The 22,166-nt window shown below is 44.8% G+C and overlaps 1 protein-coding gene across 3 annotated transcripts in view; it reads left to right on the top strand.

The window, feature by feature from the left end:
* The window catches only part of TMTC1 (transmembrane O-mannosyltransferase targeting cadherins 1), a 140,522-nt gene extending 118,516 nt beyond the window's left edge, over positions 1–22,006 (top strand). For all 3 annotated transcript variants that reach the window (XM_039570701.1, XM_039570700.1, XM_039570698.1), the window contains 8 exons: positions 4,732–4,840; positions 9,837–9,939; positions 12,908–13,043; positions 13,821–13,965; positions 14,088–14,225; positions 14,615–14,737; positions 15,916–15,993; positions 16,720–22,006. In XM_039570701.1, coding sequence (XP_039426635.1) covers positions 4,732–4,840; positions 9,837–9,939; positions 12,908–13,043; positions 13,821–13,965; positions 14,088–14,225; positions 14,615–14,737; positions 15,916–15,993; positions 16,720–16,860 — 973 coding nt within the window. In that variant the 3' untranslated portion in view covers positions 16,861–22,006. The remainder of the gene's footprint in view (positions 1–4,731; positions 4,841–9,836; positions 9,940–12,907; positions 13,044–13,820; positions 13,966–14,087; positions 14,226–14,614; positions 14,738–15,915; positions 15,994–16,719) is intronic.
* The last annotated feature ends 160 nt before the right edge of the window (positions 22,007–22,166 follow it).

Genomic DNA, 22,166 nt, shown 5'->3' with positions numbered 1-22,166 from the left:
TGTCCTGTTGGATTGTAAGTGCTCTGCATCCTTCTGTGGTGCCACATTTTGCAGTATGTTAAATGTGTGTCATGCTTGTGCTAAACTTGTCAAAAGGAAGCACTCAGGATCCACCTGCCCTTTTCCCACATCCATTCGCTCCCATTTTCTAAACTTCCTTTGGGCTTCCAAAACAGTGTAGCGCATCTGGACACAGCAGTAGTATTATCCAGATGTATTGGAATCTGGGTGCCCTCATCTCCCTGTTCAGCTTTAAAAAACCTGCTAAAAAATAGGTGAAGTTCACAGTGGAGGAATTAGCACATACATAGAGCAGATGCTGCATGGGCAGATCCTAGATGAATGTCTCCCCTAAAATGGTGTCCCAAACCCTTTGGCCAGCACCTTTCCTGGATGATCCAGCAGCTTAGCAAAATATAAATAATGTCTTTATTTATATTTTCTACCCATGTCTCCAAATTATCCTTTCATATAGATATATAAATGTATATATATGGCAGCCAGTATTCTGCAGACACTAAATGCTAGTGTAATATGGGTAATAAATGAAATAAAATGGAAATTTGCAGAACATTACAGGCAGATACTACTTTCTGGCTGTGTTGTGAGACATTATGAAGAGTGTTTTGATTTTTAAACATATGTCAGAGAGAAGATAAATGGTCAAGCAATAAAAGCATCTTCTGTCCTCTTTACAAAGGCTTCAGAGCATGGTGCAGATTAGGAACAGACAGACCTGCAACACTTCAGGCATGTCCAGTAACAGCACTGCTTGTACTGGGACATGTAATGAAATTGTCTGGCATGGGGAATTCCCAGTTGAATTCTGCTGATTTCGTTGTACCCATCCCTGCTCATAGTGTGCAAATCTGATGGTGGATATTAGATTTCATCTCCTCTGGAGTACTGAGAAAAGGGAAGTCCAGGATTTTGGAAGGATGGGTCTGCCATTCCCATGTGGGAATCTGCCTTTCGTTATTCCATGCAAATAAGCTATTTAAGTGTCCATTGCATGTGATTTAAACTTGAGTAAAAAACTGTTTTGAGGACACAGGCTGGAATTTTTAAGTTGTTTTCTGTGGAAGCCATAGATGAAAAATGATGTTTCTATTTTCTGTTTGCACATAAAGAAGACAGCTATGTGCCAGAAGATGAATGTTCTCAGGAAGTATTGCAGGGTAATGGCTGCATAAGCCTCTAGTTTTGTTTACATATCCTAAAATAAAGTTGTATGTCATCATTTTTGTGCCTAATATAAATATTGGAGAGTAGATAATTAAACAATGCCAACAGATTTCTTACTTAAAATAGACCCAAAAGATGGCCTACCTGAAAGTGAGAAATCTCTCTGCTTTCGTGGTCTGTGATCAGTGACACAGAGCAGCCTGATGCTGCTTTCTTGTGTTTTGAGTATTTGTTGCCTCTGTATAAATTCAGGTTCACTGAGATACAGATAAATATCATTCAGAATACCTCACAAATTTATAGCCTGTGGGTTGTTCTGTAAAGAGACAAGAAATAAAATATTGTGAACGTTTGAAATAAATATCAATCTCAGCTTTCTGTTGCAGGAAGAATGGATAAGAACTTCTTATTTGTGGTGCTGTATCAATCCACACCTAAAGCACTGCAATATTCAGTGCACTGCTCCTTATGAAGAAAAACCTCAGAACTCTCATGTGCTTTGAGGGTGTCACAGCTTCGTTTTCAAGGGGAAAGTGAAATGCCTAGAAACTATCTCCCCTGAATCTTGAGTTCACTCAACGGACTGATTGTCTTCTAGATGTAGAGTAACATACAACATGGCCTGTTTGTTGTTGTGGTTTAGTCCCATCTATTTAGGAAACCCATCTATTCAGAAGAGGAAGGCCTGTCTGCCCTCTCTGATACAGGCTTCTGCATGTATGTGAGTGTGCTGACACAGGCTTGTGGAACTGCCTGGAGATGCTGAAGAACATCAGCTAGAGATTCCACGTGTGGAGATTTACGACCTTTTAGCTAGTGAAACGTTCCCTCCTTTCATTCAGAAGCAATCTGAGTGGCGATGTTCAGTGATACTGCATCTGGCTTTCTGAATGGTCTCTGCAGGATACTCTGTGTCTCATGAAGGGCTGTAGGTGTCCCTCAGTATCACATACACATTGGAGACTGTGGTTAAACACCCCCCCCAAACTCTGGCAGTCTAATTTTTGCAGCAGATTGAAAAGATAACTTAGGTTCCTGTTATAACTTAGGGTCTCTGGAGATCATCTGGAGATCAAGCCAGCTGCTCAGAGCAAGCCTGATTGGATCAGATTGCTTAGGGCTGTGTCCAGCTGAATCTTGGATGCCTCCAAGGACAGAGATGCCACAATCTCTCCGTGCGACCTGTTCCAGTGTTTGACCACCTTTGCGGCGAAAAATATTTTTCCTTATATCTAATCAAAAGTATTTTTCCTTATATCTGATCAGGATGTCCAGTGTTCCTACTCTGGCATCTGTTGCCTCTTGTCCTGTCACTGTGCACCTCTGAGAAGAGTTTGGCTCTGGCTTCTCTGTATCCTTGTAAAAATTTGTTCAGAGGAGTTGTGGAGCCTTTGTCGAGTTCTGTGTTTCTGGCTTTAATACAGTCTAAATAACTTCACAAAATAAAATCTGAAAGTTACAAAGTCCTTTAGAGCACTAATTCCTAGGCTGCTCTCTGTTGCACGTGAAATTGGCTCCAGTGCAAACAGCCCTGTGCATCACCAGACTTTGGCAGGGTGGTTTAACCTGGTGCTTCTCCAACTGCGGGGCACTTGCAAAAATACGTAAGAGATGCTCTTGGTGGAAAGAGCTGTTCCTTGCTTTCAGCTTGAGCATGCTGATTGTAGAGGAAAGGCTGTGAGCGCAGGTGGGAGAGGGAGTCAAGAGAGGCTATTATAAAACAGGGTAATTTGGGTAAAAATTGGAGTAAGTGGTCACAGATTGCTCATGTCAGTTGAATTTGTTCTTCTCTCTGTCACAGTGAAGATACACATTACCTAACTATTCCTGCTCCAGATCCCCAGTTTATGGTAAATTAGCGTATTGGACTGTTCTTTCAATGCTTTGTGCTCTCCCAAATTGTAGGAGATTTATGTAAGAGATGGCCTTGATCCTGCAAAGTGTTGGCCTTGAGCCAGGAAAGCACTTCAACCAGTAATTAATTTTCAACTTGCATACATAAAAGTTAAGTACACATTTAAGTGCTTGGCCAGAGCACTTGGTATCTTGCAGGCCTAAGCCCTCTGAGAAACTACTGGATCTGCTTTTTTTAATGTAATTCAGTCTGTCACATAAAAGGATGCCATAATCTTTCCCTCTTTACCCCCACTTTCAGGAGACAAACATTGTTCTTGGATCAAATGGAGAAAAAAAGAGGCCATTTTGGAATAAAAGAGTGATTAAGAGGGCTGCCCCATGTTCAGAGGGAATGCTTGTGGTTAATGGGAACTTTTACTGCTGCTGAGTGGATCACTTAATCCTTTTATTTCTGTAGCGGGCATTTCCTACATTTTTTGCCAAACATCGATACCTTTATAAAGCAGTCATCTGGTTTTGATTTATAAAAATGTGTCGTGAAACTCCAGCCAAGGGATCCCAAAGTTTTATAAATTGACAAGCTAGCTAGACTTTAATTAGTGTAGGGGAAAAGTGGTTCTTTATTTGTTTTTGCTTCATTTGTGTAATTTATATGGAACACCACTGGAAGAAGTAAAAGACCAGCACAACTGGTTTTACTTAGCTTAATGCACAGGCAAAATATTCTTCCAGTTACACAACTAGAAAGGGAAAAAATCTGCAAAGCCACATATATTATCAGCTGAAATTTGCACCTTATAAACAAGATCTGGTTACTTGACCATGCCACTCAGATGGAATCTAAGGCCAAAGCAGCAAGGTGTTCACGTACTTTCTGTTTCCTCAGAGCCCTTTGTTTCTTTTTCTAAGCCCCACTATTCGTATTCTTTGTACACCCAGCACAAGGAAAACGTTGTTTCAGCCCAGCTAAACATCCTTAGATATTTGTTCAGGAAACCTTCTCATTTTTCAAAGGAGAGAAATACAGAGCGATACTGGAGAAACTGTAGCTCAAATAAATAAACATCCCAAGATTTTTGTTAGGAAACCTTTTCCATTTTCCATAGCCATAAACGCAGAGCAATGCTGGGGAAAAAAAACTAGTTCATCAGCATAGCCACCTCTCAGCTATCTCTGTTCATAATCCTTAGGATCTGAAGAACAGAACTCCTCCAGCCTAATGATCGACATGCTAAGGAATTATTTAGCAATCCTAGGCAGATATTTTCATTTCAAAATAATGGAGTTGCAAGTAGATCTGTAAGAGCACTTGTCTAGGAACATGCAGAGACTCCTCAAGGTTTTAGTAGAGGAAATGAAGTGTTACAGTGCCTCCAGCCTACTGAAGTGAGAGTGAATGCCCTGTTCCCAGATCACAGTGCCTCCATCCTCTCAGCACCCTCCTTTCAGATACCTAACTGCATAGAGTCATTAAAGTCTCTATCCTCCCAGCTGCTGGAGACAGCGATGGGCTGAGGAAATGCTGGGTGCTCACAGTGTGGAGAGGAGGCGTGAATGAATCATTTAGTCTTTGTTGAAAAGGTCAAGCCGGGGACTTCCACGTCTCTTTAAAGTAGTTAATCAGTGGGATAACCTAAACATGTACTTACAGGAATATTTCTTTCTGGTTTTTTTCCCTCCTCCCTGCAGGTCCCAAGGGAAGAAGGAGGAAGCTGTAATCTTGCTGCGGGACTCCATTAAGTACGGCCCAGAGTTTGCAGATGCTTACTCAAGCCTGGCCTCACTGTTGGCTGAACAGGTAACGGGGATGGCTCGGGTCCTCTGCCTTCGTGTGCATGTACTGCTGCCACAGCCACAGCACCTCCTGCACCTCCCACCCTCACCTCGCTCACACGTGGTGGCAGGCGTGGGTCCACGCTGTCTGCACAGAGCTCTCGGGCTGCTCTACAGATGGCTTTTCCAGGATGGGAGGCAACTCATTCACAGTGAGTAATTACACCCACATGGTGTGGCTCTGAATTAAATCACTGCTGAAGTTGTGAGTAAATCCCCTCTCTGCGGCTCCCTGCATCTATGGAGAAGTCTTAATCCATTGCACCTTGAATGTTGTGACAGCAGGAGAGGTGAGTGCTTCCCCTCGCGCACACACACACACACACACGCCTACACAGATAACCTTGAGATTGCATTATAAATCATCCCAAAAGTAGGAATTGTTAGAAGCCAGGTGTCCTCTGCAGCCCAGATCCTGCCTCTTGCATGCACACACAGGGATACAGCCCCTGATTACCGTGGTAGATGACCATGAGCAGGGAGTGAGAAGGCTCCCTGGCTTTATGTTGCTCTTAATGAGTGGCTGTTCAATATTTTATTTAACCTCATTGTTCATGTGCCTCCAGGCCTTATTTACTGTGCATGGCCCAGGCTGTGCTCTGGAGGCAGGATTACTCATTTCCTCTCAGGCCTGTTCCCCATGCTCATTACTCAGGCTCTCCCTACTCTCTGTAGCTAGGTAATTTATTTCTACAACATCCCTGTGAGGTGAAATATCGTCCCCACAGAGGAAAAGAGAACTTGAGGCACAAAATCCTTGAGTTCAGAAGGAGCCATGAGGTGTGAGTGCCCACACTGAGACCACCAAGCCCTCCTTCCCTCCACACCTGCAGCAGCAGATGAGGGATGCTGTGCTTTGTGCTGTGGTCCCTCTCTGGGGCTGTGGGGGTGGATGATAAGGTCCCTGTAACTGCACAGCTCCAGCACACCTCTGCAAACCTTTTGAAAACTGATTTTTTTTCTCCTTCAGTTTTCAGATCTAAATGTTCCATAGCATGGGGTGCTGAAGCTTTCTTTAAAGGTTGCTGAATATAAATACAGACAAATCAAAATGGTATCGTTTGCTGTTCTCCATTATTCTGGTTAGTGAAATCTTCTCTCTGTAAGGGAAGGGGATACATTTCAGCAAAAATATAGGCAGAGGTCTTGTTTAATCTTCTTTAATGATGTAGGCACTCTGCAAAACTCACCTATGATGTATGTGAATTACTGAAAGGTGTTCTATTTTATTTTCCTTTTTAAGAGTATTTCAAATATTATCAATATTATCTGCAGGGATCTCAAAATATAGTGTATGAATTTAAAGATGAGCCTTGTTGAATGGGAACTCTGCTTTGAATAAGCCCATCAATGAAGAGTCTCCTGCAAGTACAGGAAGTGACTTCTCTGCAGTAATACCTGGTTTTAATATTAATTGAAATTATTAATTAGAACAATCGATTGCAAGGTCAGCAGAGCAGTAAAACCATTATGGAGTCCCGAGACCTTCTGCCCAAAGCAAATGCCATTAGTAAATCCAGCAATAATTCATCTCTCTTACATATGGATTGTTCATCCTCTTGTGACTTGAGTAAGTGGTAGGGAAAAAAGGTAGTTAGTAAAATTTTCTCAGAAAACAGTGATTTTTCTGCAGACTTTTAACACTTTCTCATGTTCAGCCACAGCATGACTACTTGATTGTGCACCTCCTGCCTCACACACCCATCCTAGTGACCCCAGTAGGGTCTGTCCTGCAATACCTGCTGCTGCCCATGGCTGGGAGCTGCACAGTCACACCCTCCAGGGGTACAGGCAGAAGTTTTGGCATCTTCAGCCCAAAGGATGATGACAGGAGCCCATTTTTTCAGTTTTGGGTTTTCCTCTTTGTCTGAGCAATAGTGTTGAAAACGACTAAAAGTTACAAAAAGTGGGTTTTTGTCTCATTGTGGCCCGGAGCTGTGTCACAGCTGTAGGGGTATCTGTGAGGCCAGGCAGGATGGCATCACTGTGGAGCTTTGGGGAAGGGACCATCGGGTCCCTCTTGCTGGGATGTGATAGAAAGGGGCTGAAGTGCCAGGTTAAAATAACTTGCATGAGGTGACCGTGCCCATGACAACTTCTGCCTCTCCAGCTTTGCTCTAAGGCTGAAAGGGAAACGTGTGGACACAGTGAAATAGTGCCAGGATTGCCTTGGTCAGTCCTGCATGGCATGTTCCCCCCGTATTAAAGGGGATGAATCTGAAACAGGCCTTATGGTTCCTTCCCTTCTACGCCTGGAAAAAGTGCTGCTAGGAGGAATGTCTCAGGTGCCAGGGAATTAACCCATAACTTGATGTAATTGCCCTTTTCTCTCCTTGACAGCTGATTCTGAAGCCAGAGCTGACATGGGAAACACCACTACTGCATTGTACAGAACAGTTTGGCTTGTTTGTGCCTTTTATAAATGCTTGCCTTTCTGAGTGCTCTTTCTGCTTGCAGTTGTAACTCAGTTGCACTGTACTGCAGTTTTCCTTGATTTCCATGATCACTGGTAACAGAAATCAAACATTTTCGCTGCCTGTTTTCACAACATTCTAACACCAATTCCCCACAGTTTCCCTTCTTCCCAGCTTCAGTTCCGTCCATCATTGTGTGCTACTTGGTGGCTCTTTTCAGGCCCTAGTTTCAACTGGTTTTGTATGCGTGTTCCTTAGAAAACAAAACTGTTTAACCCACCTTGCTGCAGAGGAGAGCCTACTCAGTCATAACCAAACTGGAAAACCGAGCCTTATGAAAAACAGACTTAAAAGCCTGGAGTTCAACTGAAAGATACTCATATGCATAATTTTTTTAATATCATAAAAATCTCATACATTTTTTAAGACAGTCTTCTGAGTTTTGTGAGGTTGATGAATGTTTCATGAAGATCTGGGAGTGGCATTATTAAGTGTTAATGAGAAGCAAGCCTTGATGAAGTTAGAGCTCTATTTCTGCTAAGAAGAGGAGAGGCTGAGGAGAGAAAGCTCTGGGAGGAATATCAGGTTCCACCCTTGCCACTTTCTGACCGTGCTTAATGCAAACACTTTGTTAGATTGGGCAATGAGCCTGAGGCATGCAGGGTCAGGATGTTAGGTGCCAAAAAAGCAATGCAACCACGATAAAAGTGCTAAAAGTGCTCAATATTGGTAAATGTTTTGTACACTCTAATCCAGCATGGAACACTAATCCAGTTTAACACAGCTCTTCCTTGCTTTAAAAATCAGGTTTATGATTAGTAAATAAAATAAGCTGACATACGTGCATACAAAGCTGCATTCATTGGCTGAAAATTAAAAGCAGAGGAAAAGAAAATAATACATGAATCTTGGAAAATATGCACGAAAAATTGCTTTTCATTTTAGTCAGTTCTGATGATCACTATAGTTTTCCTGACTCTGCAGGATAATGTTGTCAAATTCACATCAATTTATCCAAAATTTCCGAAGTTAAGCACTTTTTAAAAACGTGTTTCTGTGCTTCATTGCACACTTATCCTTTTTGCTGGCTGACCTTTATCATGTAAATGTGAAGGGACTTAACAGTGGCAAACCGTGTGATTGTGTGATCATGTCATACTCTTTCAGTGCAGTTCATTCCAGCTCTCCAGTTCTGAAATAGGAAGTGAGAAAAGAGTCCTCACATTGTGCAGCTGTGGAGCAAAAGCTGCTGTCAGGTACAGATTTTAAATCCAGGGCAAGCCCAGGGAGTTCTGCCATTTGCAGGCCTTGAGGAGAGTCCACAGCGGGGAGTGGACCAACCTTTTATTTCAGTGTGGGTTCATTCCCAAGCATGGATCTGCCCTGGGAGCTTCAGGCCCTCCTCAGTGAAGAGCCTGTTGGCTGATTTTGCTTGGGAGCATCGTCGGGAGGCCGTGGAGTTTGTCACTGTAGGGCTGTGCTGCTCAGTGGAAGGGGAAGAATTGAGGAAAGCATCTTTGGTGCTGGAGGCTTGCCTACCACCCCTCTGCACCGTGCCTGTCTCTTCTGTTCACAGCCTCCTTCCACAAACACACCCGACAGCCGAGCTCTGAGAGTGGGGGGAAGGAAGGAGCCCATGCTGGTGAGCATGCAGGCAGTGGACACACATGGTCTGACTGAGGGAAGTGAAAACCTTTCTAAGTTGCTCTTTGATCCAAAAGAGAAATGTGGTCATTGTTTCAGGACTGGGCTGCCCGTAGCTCAGGCTAGACAGAACCCAGCCAGTCAGATGCTTTCTGTAGGCAGGGTATTCCCAAAGAAAAGATCTGTATTTTCTAGAAATGTTCAGCATCAACAAACCTCCTTGAAATCTATGCAAAATGAGGGCTCAGTGCAGCTGGGGAATCAGCATGATGGCGTGTCCCATCAATCCCAGTGAGCTACACCTCACACATTGACAACACCTGGTTTTAATCTGAATCTTTTCCGATTTCCCCCACTCTTTCACCACCCTCCATCTTTCTCCAGCTTCCTTTATCCCCCTGCACTTGCTCCCTAGCCATCGCACACAGCAAGCTTTCATTCTTGTATTTTCCTCACTGCTTAGGGAATGAACAGCACAGCTCCAGAGGGGGAATGTTAGCCAGCGAGATGCTCATTAAACAAATAAATTAGAATATATCAGCTCCCAGAAGATAGATATTTCTCAACAGAACCCACACAATCCCTGTTGCTGTGTTTTTCCTGGCTGGGCGTGTGCCCAGCTGGGGTCTCACTGGCATTGCACAAGCACCACCTTTTCCAGGTGTTTCACAGGTAGCTACCTTTGGAAAGGCATGGGGGAAAGCTGTCTGAATTGTTCTGGGACACTAGCTGGCAGCTATATTACATCCATGCCCTGGGGTAAAATTTTGGCCTGGAAGGTGGGGTGGCTGCAGGTGCCCTGAGCTCCCTGTGCAGCGAGGGAGCTGTCACAGAATGCAGGTGTGCAGCAAATGGTGCTGACAACCTTTCTGCCATTGCTAAGAAATCTCCTTCTCTTTTAAGGAACGGCTTCAGGAGGCTGAGGAGGTCTATAAGGCTGGCATAGAGAATTGTCCAGAGAGCTCCGATCTGCATAACAACTACGGCGTTTTCTTGGTTGATACTGGTAAGTGAGAGGACCAAGGGAGTTTTCCCTCTCTGCCTTCTTTGCTTTGATTTATTTTATTCAGCAGTACACATCTAAAAGGGTGTCAAAAGCTTCCAAGGCAATAGATGTTCCTCCACGGTAGCTTGGAAATAAATATCCCCATGCTGCTGAGGGGGCACAGCGCACTGGAATTCGTAATCAGTGCAGGCACTGTGCAGCAGGAGCGTTCAGCCCTGCTGTTCCCTTCAGTGTTTCTCACCATCTTCACACAGGCAGTTGCCCTCTTCAGTGTGAGCTGGGCAGCACCCTGACAGTACTGCCTTTTTTCAGCAAGGCATGGCCACATCAAACCAAATCACAGGCACACAAATGGATCATTATGGTCTCTGGAGCATGTGCAGCCCTACTCTGTGACAAAGCAGCTCTTTGACTGTAAGGGTTAAGTGCCACCACTATAGAAAGGAACATGGCTTTTAAACCACAATCATCTGTGAAAGCAAAACCTTATACACTGTGGGGTGAATTGATTTTTCAGGAGCTCTGTAATGGCATCCTTTATTTTCTGGGCTCCTGGTTCCCATCCAACTTCCTTGGCGCTTTCTGGCATTCACATAACAACAGAAACGTCACTTTAATTGCCACCTTTTATTGACAGCTTTATGAGCAAGGCTAAGTTTGACAAATGACTGTTGGTTGTCTCAATGTTGTCCCTACAGATCAGAGCCAAGACTCAGTGATGAAATAGCGTAGGCTTAAAGTGTGTGCTTGCCACCCATTCTTTCCCTATCACGTGTGCCCAGCCCCAGTGGTGCTTGGGAGGAAGGGATGATGGTGTCTGTCAGTCTGCAACTGGCTGTTCTGCCTCTGAGCTGACACTTGGCCATCACTCTCCTGTAGTACCAGTGTGAAACAAACACAAAACCAAAATCAGTATTCATAGTCAAAAGAGGTGTCATGGCATTAGCAAAAGAGGTTGAGGTTCTGAATTTGGGCCCTGGCAAAATTCAAGCTTGCAAATAATAAAAATTCCTGCGTGATTTTCCTCTGATGTTGTACTCATCTTTGCTTGCCAACCCAGCTAAACTGTCCTATTCCTGCCAAAATTTGTGGTTCAAATGCAGTGCAGAGCACTTTCTGGTTTTTGCACTTGTGTACCCTGCCAAAGTCAAAACTATCGTTTCCTGGTTTACTCCTATGCTTCCCTACACACAAACAACTGGAAAAAAACCCACTGACTTTTGATACTTGGGGCATGATGTGTCAATAACCCTCCTAGAGACATGACAAGGCGTGGAGGAAGCGGCTGGTGGTGAGCCTGTCACAGGCTGCGCTCTTTGCCGGCGGCACAGGGAGATGCTGTGAAGCACCACGCCAATTAACTTGCAGGGTTTTGTGCAACAAGCCTCCAGCAAGTGTTGGCTCTGGGGAGCCACAACTCCAGACAGCTCTGCAGTGGTCACAGACACTCTGTGTCACCCTTAACGATGCACATTACCCGTGTGCTGAGCAGGGGAAGCGCGGCTGGCTGAGGGACTGAGGTGTATGCCCAGCTGCTTCCCAGGATGTTTTGTAGATACAATTTTCAAAAACATCTGCCTGCTCAGTGGTGGGGAAAGATCGAGGCTGCTGCTGGATGTTTTGAAAAAGTTGTACCTTGAACAAAATGTCCTCAGCCTTGGGTGAATCTTAAACACTTCTAAAGTTGTACCTTGAACAACATGTCCTCAGCCTTGGGTGAATCTTAAACACTTCTAAATCTCTCCACAGACGTTCCTCCTCTCTCCTGTAATGGACACGCTGAGATGTGTCTGTGTAACTTTTAAGTTGCATAGATGGTCTCAGAAAAAGTGAACTAGATCTGAAAAACTGTGGAAAGAAAATTCCCACAGCAGCATGTTCAATGCCCCAACATGCACTGGCTGTTTTCGAGATCTGTTTTCCAGCTCGAAATGGAATTAAATACATTGTGAAGTGAATCGGTTTAAAAAATGCCAACACTGAAAAGCTTTGTTGGTGGACAAAGCTGTTTGAATATTGGTTTTCATCAGGAGATTATCTGGTCTGGGGTTTGCAAACCAATTAAATGAGCCCTGGGATTAAAAACGCAGTATTTGCACTGCTGAATTGCTGGAACTTTATACTTTTACCATTATTTAGCTAAATAAAAATATGGTATTGAAAGTGGAACTTTAGGCATTGGGGTGGTGATCTTGCACCTCTCTTTTTGCTTGTATTTTGTTGTGGTGCTCGGTGATGTCATGGGCTGCAGGACCTTGCACATTTTCACACAGCGAAGCAGTGCCACCCAATGGCTCCTGTGCAGCACAGAGATGGTGCCTACGTGCACCATCTGCACACCTCTGCTCTGGGATTTATTGCCCTGAGTGGGAATTAGCTGGTCCCTGGCAGCTACTCCCAGTCCTGTTGAGCAATACACAGAGACTGAGCTGGAGCTCAGAGCAACACAGCAGAGGTGGAGAGAGTAGTCTCTGTTTGGAGAGAGCTGAAACTCTTTGCGGTTCTGGTGGTGGTGTGGGGAATACTGGGTGGCTTGTTCTCCATTCTTCATTGTCCATTTCTCCAGTGGGCCAGGGTGAAAGGATGCTCCACCAGGAGATGGCACATGTGCCCCAGCCCCTTCTCTGAGGTGGGCTCTGTCCTTAGCACAGGGGTTTTGTCCCCACTGCTGCAAGATCAGAGGGTGCTTTCAGCCAGGAGTCGTCATCTTGTGACTGTATCCTCAACTTGCAAAAACCCGCCCCTAGAAAATCTATTTCTCAGGATTGTCTGAATATTGAGGCCTAAATCTTAGTTTGGACAGCAGTGTCTCTTACGCTTACATTCAAAAGGCTGAGTCAGGATTTCTTTCTCAAAATGTTTCCCATGCATACAGCAGTAGGTGAAAGAAAACCAGAACATTACTGGATGCTGAGTTTGAGACAGGGTTTTTCTGATGCACCAGTTTAATGGCTGTTCTTCTCTCCAGGGTCTCCCGAGCAAGCCATGTCCCACTACAGACAGGCCATCCTCCTGAGCCCCGCTCACCACGTGGCCATGGTGAACCTGGGCAGGCTTCACCGCTCCCTGGGGCAGAACAAAGAGGCTGAAGTGTGGTACAAGAGGTGAGGATTTGGGGTGGGAGACAGAGGGTTTCCTCCTGCCCCTGTATGGCTTGTCTCTGGTAAAGAGCTTCTGATACACGGATGTGTCACTGCATGCATGGGGTTTCCTCCCTTCATTCTTCATCTGTTTGAAACTAGATTTGGCTATTTTTGGGGAATGCTTGGAAAGGCAGCATGAGCTCAGGCAGTGTTGATTTCCCTGGACTATTCCCAAGCCCCCAGGATGGACACAGCTGCTTTTGGCTGGGGGGTGCTCTGATGATAGTCAGAGGTTTCTCGGTAGCATGGGCAGGTTGTATTACCACAACTCCTACCCCGCCTGAAGCTGCTCTATGGTTGCTGCACCAGTAACAGCCATAACTGCTGCACAGCTCAGCACCAAAGCCTTGGCACCATTAGGAACTCTGGCCCTTCCCAGCAATGTGCCAACAGGCAGGCCCTGACTCTTGGTACGCAGCAGGATGGACTGGGTGGGGGTACTTTTGCCTTCTTTTTGGCATATAGATTTGTGCTCACACTCCCCAAGTTTCATCACTGTCAACTATCCCCATGCCTGCTGCAGGTTTATGAGCACTTTGGAGGTGTCTCTTCCCCTTTCTCAGGTCAGGTGGCCAGAAGGATTACTGCTGTGGGCACACTCATCCCTCCCCAGGACTTGAAATTCGTGCTTCCCGGGTTGGGATGGTGCAGAGCTTTGATTCTCCATCCCAGGACAAGCCCACCTCGCTCTTCCACTTTGTTCACCACCTTGAAGCATCCCTTTTTCCCAAACTCCAGGGCTCTGAAGGTATCCCGGAAGGCTGAGATCCTGTCCCCGCTGGGGGCTCTGTATTACAACACGGGGCGATACGAAGAAGCGCTGCAGGTTTACCGGGAAGCGGCAGCGCTGCAGCCTTCCAACAAGGACATCCGACTGGCACTGGTGAGCCTGGGGCCAGGGCAGGGCCACGACACAGGAGCAGCAGCCACTGGGTGCAGCCCAGTGTATGACAGAGGGCTGAGCTTTTCAAGATCATGACTCTTTATTATGTGGCTCTGTTCCAGGCTCAGGTTTTGGCGATGATGGGGCGGACGAAGGAAGCCGAAAAGATGACGAACCATATCCTTAATGAGGATGCAGAGTGTCTGGAGTGCTACCGCCTTCTGTCAGCCATCTACAGCAAACAGGAGCTCTATGCCAAGGTACCATGGCATGGGATACCCTTGTCCCAAGGGCTCACGCACAGAGGTCAGGTTGAATTTTACAGTCCATCTCTCTGGGGACATGTCACGTGCCTCAGTGCACATCCAGTAGATTATTTCTTCACTAAAACCTTCAGTTTATCTACATACTAAGACTGAAGAGAAGCAGTGTGGTTTTCTTATCACTTATACCTCCTGCTGCTGTCAGGCCTACTGCCTGTCAGCCCCAGGCATTTAAAACTCTCATTTCCCTGTGTGTTAATGGCGTGGGGCAAACAAGGGAAGGAGGAAGACAACTCTTATGCTGGGAGTCCATAGTGGTGAGGAAAGAATGAGAACTGGGAAGGCACTGAATGGAAGGCACATAATGTCCTCTTGCTTTTTCACAGGCACTTGAAGCTATAGAAAAAGCGCTTCAGCTAAAACCAAAGGATCCAAAAGTCATATCAGAGCTCTTTTTCACTAAAGGAAACCAGCTACGAGAACAGAATCTCCTTGACAAGGCTTTCGAGGTATGATTGCTCTAAGACCTACCAGTGGTTTTATAGGCTAAAAGATGGAGTTTGCTTATTGTGTGTGAAAGTCCCTGGTGCATACACCCTGGCTGTTGGCCTTAGGAGCTCAGAGTGCATCACTGGTACAGAGAAAGCTATGAGGCAGCTAACTTTACCAGACCTAATTGCAACTTTTCTCCTCATTCCTGTATGGAAATACCGCTCCCTGCTCTGAGAAGTTAAGTACAGAATTGTGGTGGGATTGACCTTTGCTCCATCCAGCCCTAGCCACTCTTGCTGTCAGTGACCAGCTCCAGGTGGCTCAGCTGGAAGCTTGGGGACCTGTGAGGGCTCACCATGTTGTTATATCTCGCCTCAGAAGCCAATAACTGAGAGGTTGGCTTGTCCTGTGGAGCAGGATGCTTGACAGCTCAGAAATTTTGTTAGTATTAATAATAGTACAGAAGCAACCTGGTCTAGTGGAAGGTGTCACTGCCTGTAGGAGGGGAGCTGGAACTAGATAATCTTTAAAGTCCCTCCCAACCCAAACCATTCCATTATTCTCTGATTCAGAAAATATTATTTTGGCTGCTCTGAATATTCTCAATATCCCTAGAGATGTTTAATCCTGATTTGAAAATCCTTTCCTGTTGTGACAATGTAAAAAAAGTGCTGTTTGGCAGAGCCCAGAAGGTCCTTATTGCTTCTTCTCACACACTCAGTGTCAGTGGGGAGGGAAAGCACTGCCCTCAGGTCCTTGTGAAACCTCCACACAAGTGGCTCTACCACAGTCTGTTGCCAGCTCCAAATTAAAGCCTTGCAGATAAAGAGCAACCACATGGCTTGTAGTTGGCAGGCACTGTGTTTGGCACTGCCTAAGGAAATGACCCTGATGTGCAGGAGACCCCAGTGGTGCAGGGGGCAGGGACAGGGTTGCATGTGTGGCTCCTTTCGCAGTACAGGAAAAACACACATTGGCAGGGAAAAGCTGGGAGATGAACTGAGCCATGAAGCAGTACATTATATGCCTCTGCTGCAGAGAAACTGAAATTCACTTTGTGCATTGTATGTAAGAGGAATTTGAATTACATTCTGAATGGCTTCAGGAGAGGAAACTGCGTTTCTCTTTCCCCTCCAGCATTGGTTTTGTTTGAAGAGTCAGACTCTTAACCTAGAAATGTGTCATGTTTCTGTAGAGCTATAAACGGGCAGTGGAGCTCAACCCAGACCAAGCACAGGCCTGGATGAATATGGGAGGCATCGAGCACATCAAGGTACGACAGGTTTGGTTTTCCTAAGCAGCCAGGTGCAGAGCCTACTACTCAGGACAAAAAGCTAAATTGGTTTCAGATTGCCAAGAGCTGCATGTTTGTGAACAGCAAGTGCCCTTGACATATTTTATCCAAAAAGGAGGGAAGTCTCTCCACCCCAGCTAGAATTCCTAACCAGGTTGCTTGGTAAAGCAAATCTCATATTTTAAGAGTGCAGGCTGCAAGGAACAACCTGCTCCTCTCTAAAGCTTTTCTGCTTCAGTTGTTGACCTACCTTAGAAAAATGTCACCGTGAGTCGACTTTTAAGGTTCTTCTCTACCTAATTAATTTAATAAAGATGTCTAATGCAGAATACTGGCATGAAATTATGGAAATAGACAGCCTACCCTGTGGTTGCTTATTCTTTTGAATACTTTAGCATATCATTATGATTTGGGTCTTAAGGAGTCACATTGTGTGATGTCCTTAAGCTGTCCTGCTGCCGAGTAATTAACTCTTCTGGTGCAACATAACAGAAAAATGTAAATCTATTTCTTGCCGTGTGAGTTTCATCAAATTTAGGCTAACAGCACTTGGTGATCTATTTAATAAAGAAGTATTACTTTTGTAAGCCAACAATGTCAAGTTTTTTAAACTCTGTTTCCCCTGTATTACGCTTCTCACCTTACCCTCAGAATGGACTTTGTGTGTGGAATGTGAATGAGATCTACCACTCATTTACTTTGTAGGGGAGCTACATCACTGCCCGTGACTACTATGAGAAAGCCTTACAACTGGTTCCAAACAGCAAGCTGCTGAAGGAGAATCTGGCCAAACTGGATCGCTTGGAGAAACGGTTCCAAGAAGCCCAGGAGAAAGACCAGACATAGCAATCAGTCACCAGCGGAAAGACACTCATGCCCCTTGGAGAAGAGCATGGTGGAAGCCTGTTGCTCAAACTGATGCTGAAAGAACTTTGATAGGATTCAGAATTATGGAAGGCAAACTTTGAATGCATGCTTAGGTTCGACCAAAGTTACAGGAGACGCTCGGCTCCTGTGGGACATGCTGGAGCATGAATGAAAACCTTCCTTTAATCAAGATTTATGTCTAGGCTCAACCCATTTTGGTGACACCGGGAGTGTGGGTGGGACATGTACCTTCAATATCTTGGTTGTCACCAGGGAAAACATGGAGACAAAGCACTCATCCATTGCAGCAGGGGTGAAGTAGCACCTCCTGTTACTCCACACAGGCTGACCTCATCCGTGTAGAGCACCACTGATGGGCTTCATTGCAAGTGCTGCAGACAGGAAAGATGGTCATAATGGTCACATAAAAAAGGTTCCAAGGGGTTGATGCTGAGGAAATGGTGGCCACTTTTACAGCTCTAAATGTGACTTGAAAGTTATTCTAAAGAAAGGGGAAGCTATTTAAATATCACCCTGGAAGGATGATTCTACAAGTAGGACAGATGATCCTTTGAGGGAAAACCTAGCCTGAATGTTTTACTCATTAGACAGTAATTTTGTAGTAATTCAGGTTCATGATGTCACTTTTGTCAAATATCATATGGGTTTACCCTTTGCCCTCTCCCTCCAGGCCAAATAATTATTACTCTGAAAAAAGTTGAAGCATCCAAAGGCAATGGGAAGCTCTAGGATTACTTGTCCTCCAGCTCAGCCCCCAGTATGGAAAACAAACAACCTATTTAATCAATATAGGAGGTAAAGTAAAGCCACAGACAGATTAGGGAACATTTCCTAGCCTGGAAAGGTATGAAGGAGGCTCTTTTATGGGTGTGCAGGGACAAAGCCCATTTATCATGGTGATAACACTGACAAAATACTTGGTCTAAGTGTTCTCACCACTCCCCTAAGAGATACAGAAAATGACCTATACCTGATCAGTCATAAATCTATATTTTTAAATACTGTGGTGGGAAAACAAATTCTCTTCAGAACTGGGGCTTTTATTTTTGAACTTTATTTATTTAACTTATAATAATCAAATAATTAATATATTTTCTCTGTTTTATATGAATTGGGCAGTATCCTTCACAGCTGGCCACATGGCTGGGTGTTGTGACTCATATTGTCTGAAGTTAGAAAAAGGGAGTACCAACAAGGCGTGCTGGAATAATTCCCTCTAGTGATTCTAAGGCAAGTGGCTGCAGAGCACATGGGGCCACACTGGCCATGCAATAGCAGCACTTCTGCTGCTTCCACTGGGGTTTGCACCAGTTCACAGGGAGCGTTACTGGGATCCTGCTTCGTGCCTTTGGGTTTGGACATCAGGGTAGGTCATCAGTTTCTTCCTCCTGCAGCAGTAAACTGCTGGAAAAGTTCTTTTGTTTGAGCTTGAGTGTGGCCAGACCCTGCAGAAGAGCAGCCCAGGGTTTGGCATTATTAGTAAAGGACAGTTTAGATTAGGTGTGCAATGCCTTAAAACACATCTGTCAGGAAAAGCCTGTGTGGCAGGCACCCCTGTGCTGCCCAGATTTAGCTGGCCATGGCACCTCAGCACACTCCAGGTTCTCTCAGTGGGATGGTTCAGCCATGTTCTGGTGGATTGCTGGTTTCGTTTGAAAAGCCTGCTGTCTTGCTGCTGGTGGTGGTCAAATTGCTGAGGAATTATTGATGTGACTCCAACTGCGTTTGGAGCGCAGGTGCAGTCGTTGCCCTGCCAGGGCTAATGCCAGAGCCATGGCTGTGCACCCACTGAGACCAGGCAGGACTGGTCCCCACTGGCCAAGGACACCGGCCAGTGCCTACAGCTGGGCAGAGGTGGGAGGGAGAGACTGCTGCGGGGGGAAGAGGTGGCACCACAGGAGTTTGAGCTCTCTCCCTCCAAACCAGCTTCCCAGGGGAGCATTGGGATCAGAATAAGCAAGTTGTTTTGCTGGTGAATATTCTGCCCCCAGCCCAAGCAGCTTACTTTACTTTACGGGGCTGGGGGCAGGTTTGAGCTCCTGGGGCTGGTCAGCAGCCCTCTCTTTTTTTTCCACACGACTGTTGTGGCTGTGGACTGGCTGAACTGACATTTCTGCAGGTCCCCAGTGCAGGTGCTCTGCTGGACACCATGCACAGAGTAGCTTTGCAGGGCGCTGGGCTGGCCAGGAGATGGAGGTGGGATCATGCCAGCACAGTCCCACGGGATGGGGAAACCAAGGTTGCAATGGCCTCTGACAGCAGTCAGTTCCCTGTCATGCACTGCAAGGTTGTAGATGGTTCCTTACTGGGATATTCAGCGGTACCTGGGCCAGAAAGCTCTCTGCCTGTCCCCAAGGTGAGCCTCCCTTTGGGGCAGCTTCTCCAAAGCCCCATGTGCCCAGGCTGGCTGTGGTGCAGTGCATTTGGGGGCTGGCAGAGCAGAGTTTGGTGCAGCCAGCCCTGACAGTGGTACCATGCAAAGCCCCCCAGGGAGGAGGCATCTGCAGAGTGCTCTAACAGCCAGCTGAAGCTTGGGGAGTAGTGTGGGGAGAGATATGCCTCCTTTAAAAATGTGTATCAACGATAAACTGCCTCATAAAGATATATTAAATAAATACTATATGTTCTACAGGCCTCACTGTAGTGTGTGGCTTAAAATTGTGGCCAATGGAACCTATTTTTTCAAATACAGAAGTTGTATTTTTTATAGCAATGCTTCATGAGGGGGAAGACTTAGTTTTATGTTTTTTAACTTCAGCTTAAATCTTAGTTTGTCTTTCCTGAGAGACCTGGTAGAAATCATTGTCTCCTCCTTGTCCTAAAACCTGATCAAAGCCATCTTGACCTCCTAAAATTGGTGTATGTGTAGAAGTATAATACAGCTTTGGATGCCCCCCTCCCAGATCCTGGAGAAGGACTGATTACCATTTGTGCAACACTGTCTCACTTGCAGAAAATGGAGGAAGATGAGACCATGCACCCAGTAAGGGAGGGGGTTTGGTTGGAAGGCAAGGCATATCCACTTGCCTGAATTGGGCAGACAGCATATCCAGGGATTTTAATGCCAGTTGAACCAGTTTACATTTCTAGGCTAAAAGGCCAGCTCTCCACATTTTAGAGCTGGGTTTATGGTAGTTGGAGAGAGGAGAGCTCAATAATGAGCCCCACATTCCTGAACCAGCACTTTATACCCCATCTATGCAGGATGACAGTCTGCAAACTGGCAGCAGATTTGGAGAATGGCTCAGACCATGGGCTACCCGGGCAGTTAAACCCTTGTGCAGTTCTGAGCTGACTCCCTGTTCTGTTGGCACCCATGCTGAAACCCTGTGTTTGTTCAGGGCATAAATCATGTCAAAGGTTTACTGCAGGCAAAATAGAATGGAGTGTGATGTGAAATGGGTTACCTCCACCAAAACGGAATGCTATTGTGAAAGATAAATCGAGCAACTTACCTTGGGATAACTTTATATTATCTTAATTAATCATAGGAAATGTTCTCTTCCTCTAGCATTGCGCAGCTTCTAAAATAATGAGTTATAAATACATTGTTTTCTGCCAACTCCAGTGCTCAGCATGGTTAGCAGAGATTGCAAATTAATAAATGGCTGAAGATCTGTTTGGTGGGGGAGAGTTCATGCTCTCTGCAAGTTGCATTGGCCAAACCTCAGTGCTCACTAATATTAAAGCAGAGAATTAATGGAAAGCTGGTTAGGACTCTCATGTAATCACTGTGCATTTTAATCCTAAATGAGAAACATAATAATTGTGCTGCTTTCTCCTTTCCCCATGAATAATATTTGCAGCTGATGGATTTTATTTTGTTGCTTATTTAAATCCCAGCATTCTTTGCTTCCATCCCTTTTCTACCCCCCAGGATAAATGATGCAGTGGGGGACATTTTCTTTCTCTCATGGACTCCTTGGACTAGATTTTCCTACAAATGTGCAGGCAATTTGTTTTGACCAAACAGTAATTGAATGCAGCAGTGCAAATGGCCTTCATTCCAGAGATCTTGAGGAGGACAGGGGGCTGTCCATGCATGCATGCGGGTAGAGAGAAATGTAAGTAAAAAAAAATCCAAAAGAAAGAGCCTAACTTGCAGGGGAGGCTGGACACCCCTAAAATGATCTAAAAACTATGAAAACTTCTCCACAGTTAAGTAAACTGTGTATGTATCTGGCCAGATATGGTGTACAATATTTGGTGAAAGAAGATAATTGTCAGTCTAATTTATTAATTCAGCAATTTAGAATAACCTTATATGGTCTTTTGCCCCACCTGTCCTCCAGCTCAGTGAAACTGAAGCTGGTGTATGATTAAGTCTCTTCAATCTTTATGTGATTAAGTTGACCAAGTGCTCAATTTCTATCTTTCATATATGCAATTATGCACAAGATTTCGAAAAAATTAGCCCTTAGAAGGCTTTTTGCCCAAGCTTCAGTCTCTTGAAGCAATTTCAAAATGCACCATTTTGCTTTCATGTACATTTAAACCCAGCAGCAAAAGAAAAAAAAAAAAAAAAAGAAAAGACAAGAAAAAGAAAAAAAACAGCGCTTGGCATTCACTGGTGTTTTAATGTGGCAAAGTTGCTTCAGGTAACCTTGATAACTTTGTGCAAAAGTTCATTGCCATGTTTGTACTGACTTGCTGAAAATTTTTTCTTCTAGAAAATACCCCCAGTGGTATCCTCTGTAAAAGTTATGGTTTCTACAGCTGTATTACAGTAGAAATTTCTGCCTGAAGTGGATGTCACACTGCTTGTTCCTCTCATGCAGGAGTTGTTTGCATTGCCTGTTGTTCACATAGTTCTTATTTCTGTACCTACTTTTTTAAAATTTGCTGTGCATATCTTTTTAAAAAAGAAAAAAACCAAACAAAAACAAACCCACGAGGAAACAGCCTGTGGATTAGAAATATTTTAAAAATAAATTCATTCTTAGCAGCAGCTGGATGTATGTCAGTGATGCAGGAATTTGCAAAGTCTTTGCTTTTTTCACTGTGGGATTTATGGCTAGATTTCACATAAAGGAGTTATGCTCGAAATCTTTGCAGAAGAAAATGTATGTAAATGTCTATTTTATATAAAAAGTAAGAAAAGTAAGTGCTATGCTTGGTTTTGTTCTCTTCCTTTAGGACCAGCCATGAACAAGTTCTTCTGGAGGTGGAAGGGCCAAAGTTTCTTACATTTTATTTTACTTCCCCTGAAGTCCAGGTTATTGGTCATGTAGGAGCAACTATGCAGCATATGTGCTTGAATCTGG

The sequence above is a fragment of the Corvus cornix genome, chromosome 1A, assembly GCF_000738735.6.
Source record: "Corvus cornix cornix isolate S_Up_H32 chromosome 1A, ASM73873v5, whole genome shotgun sequence".
NCBI classification, from domain to species: Eukaryota; Metazoa; Chordata; class Aves; order Passeriformes; family Corvidae; genus Corvus; species Corvus cornix.
The sequence above is the reverse complement of the archived record's forward strand: the minus strand, read 5'-3'. Positions and strand labels throughout refer to the sequence as shown.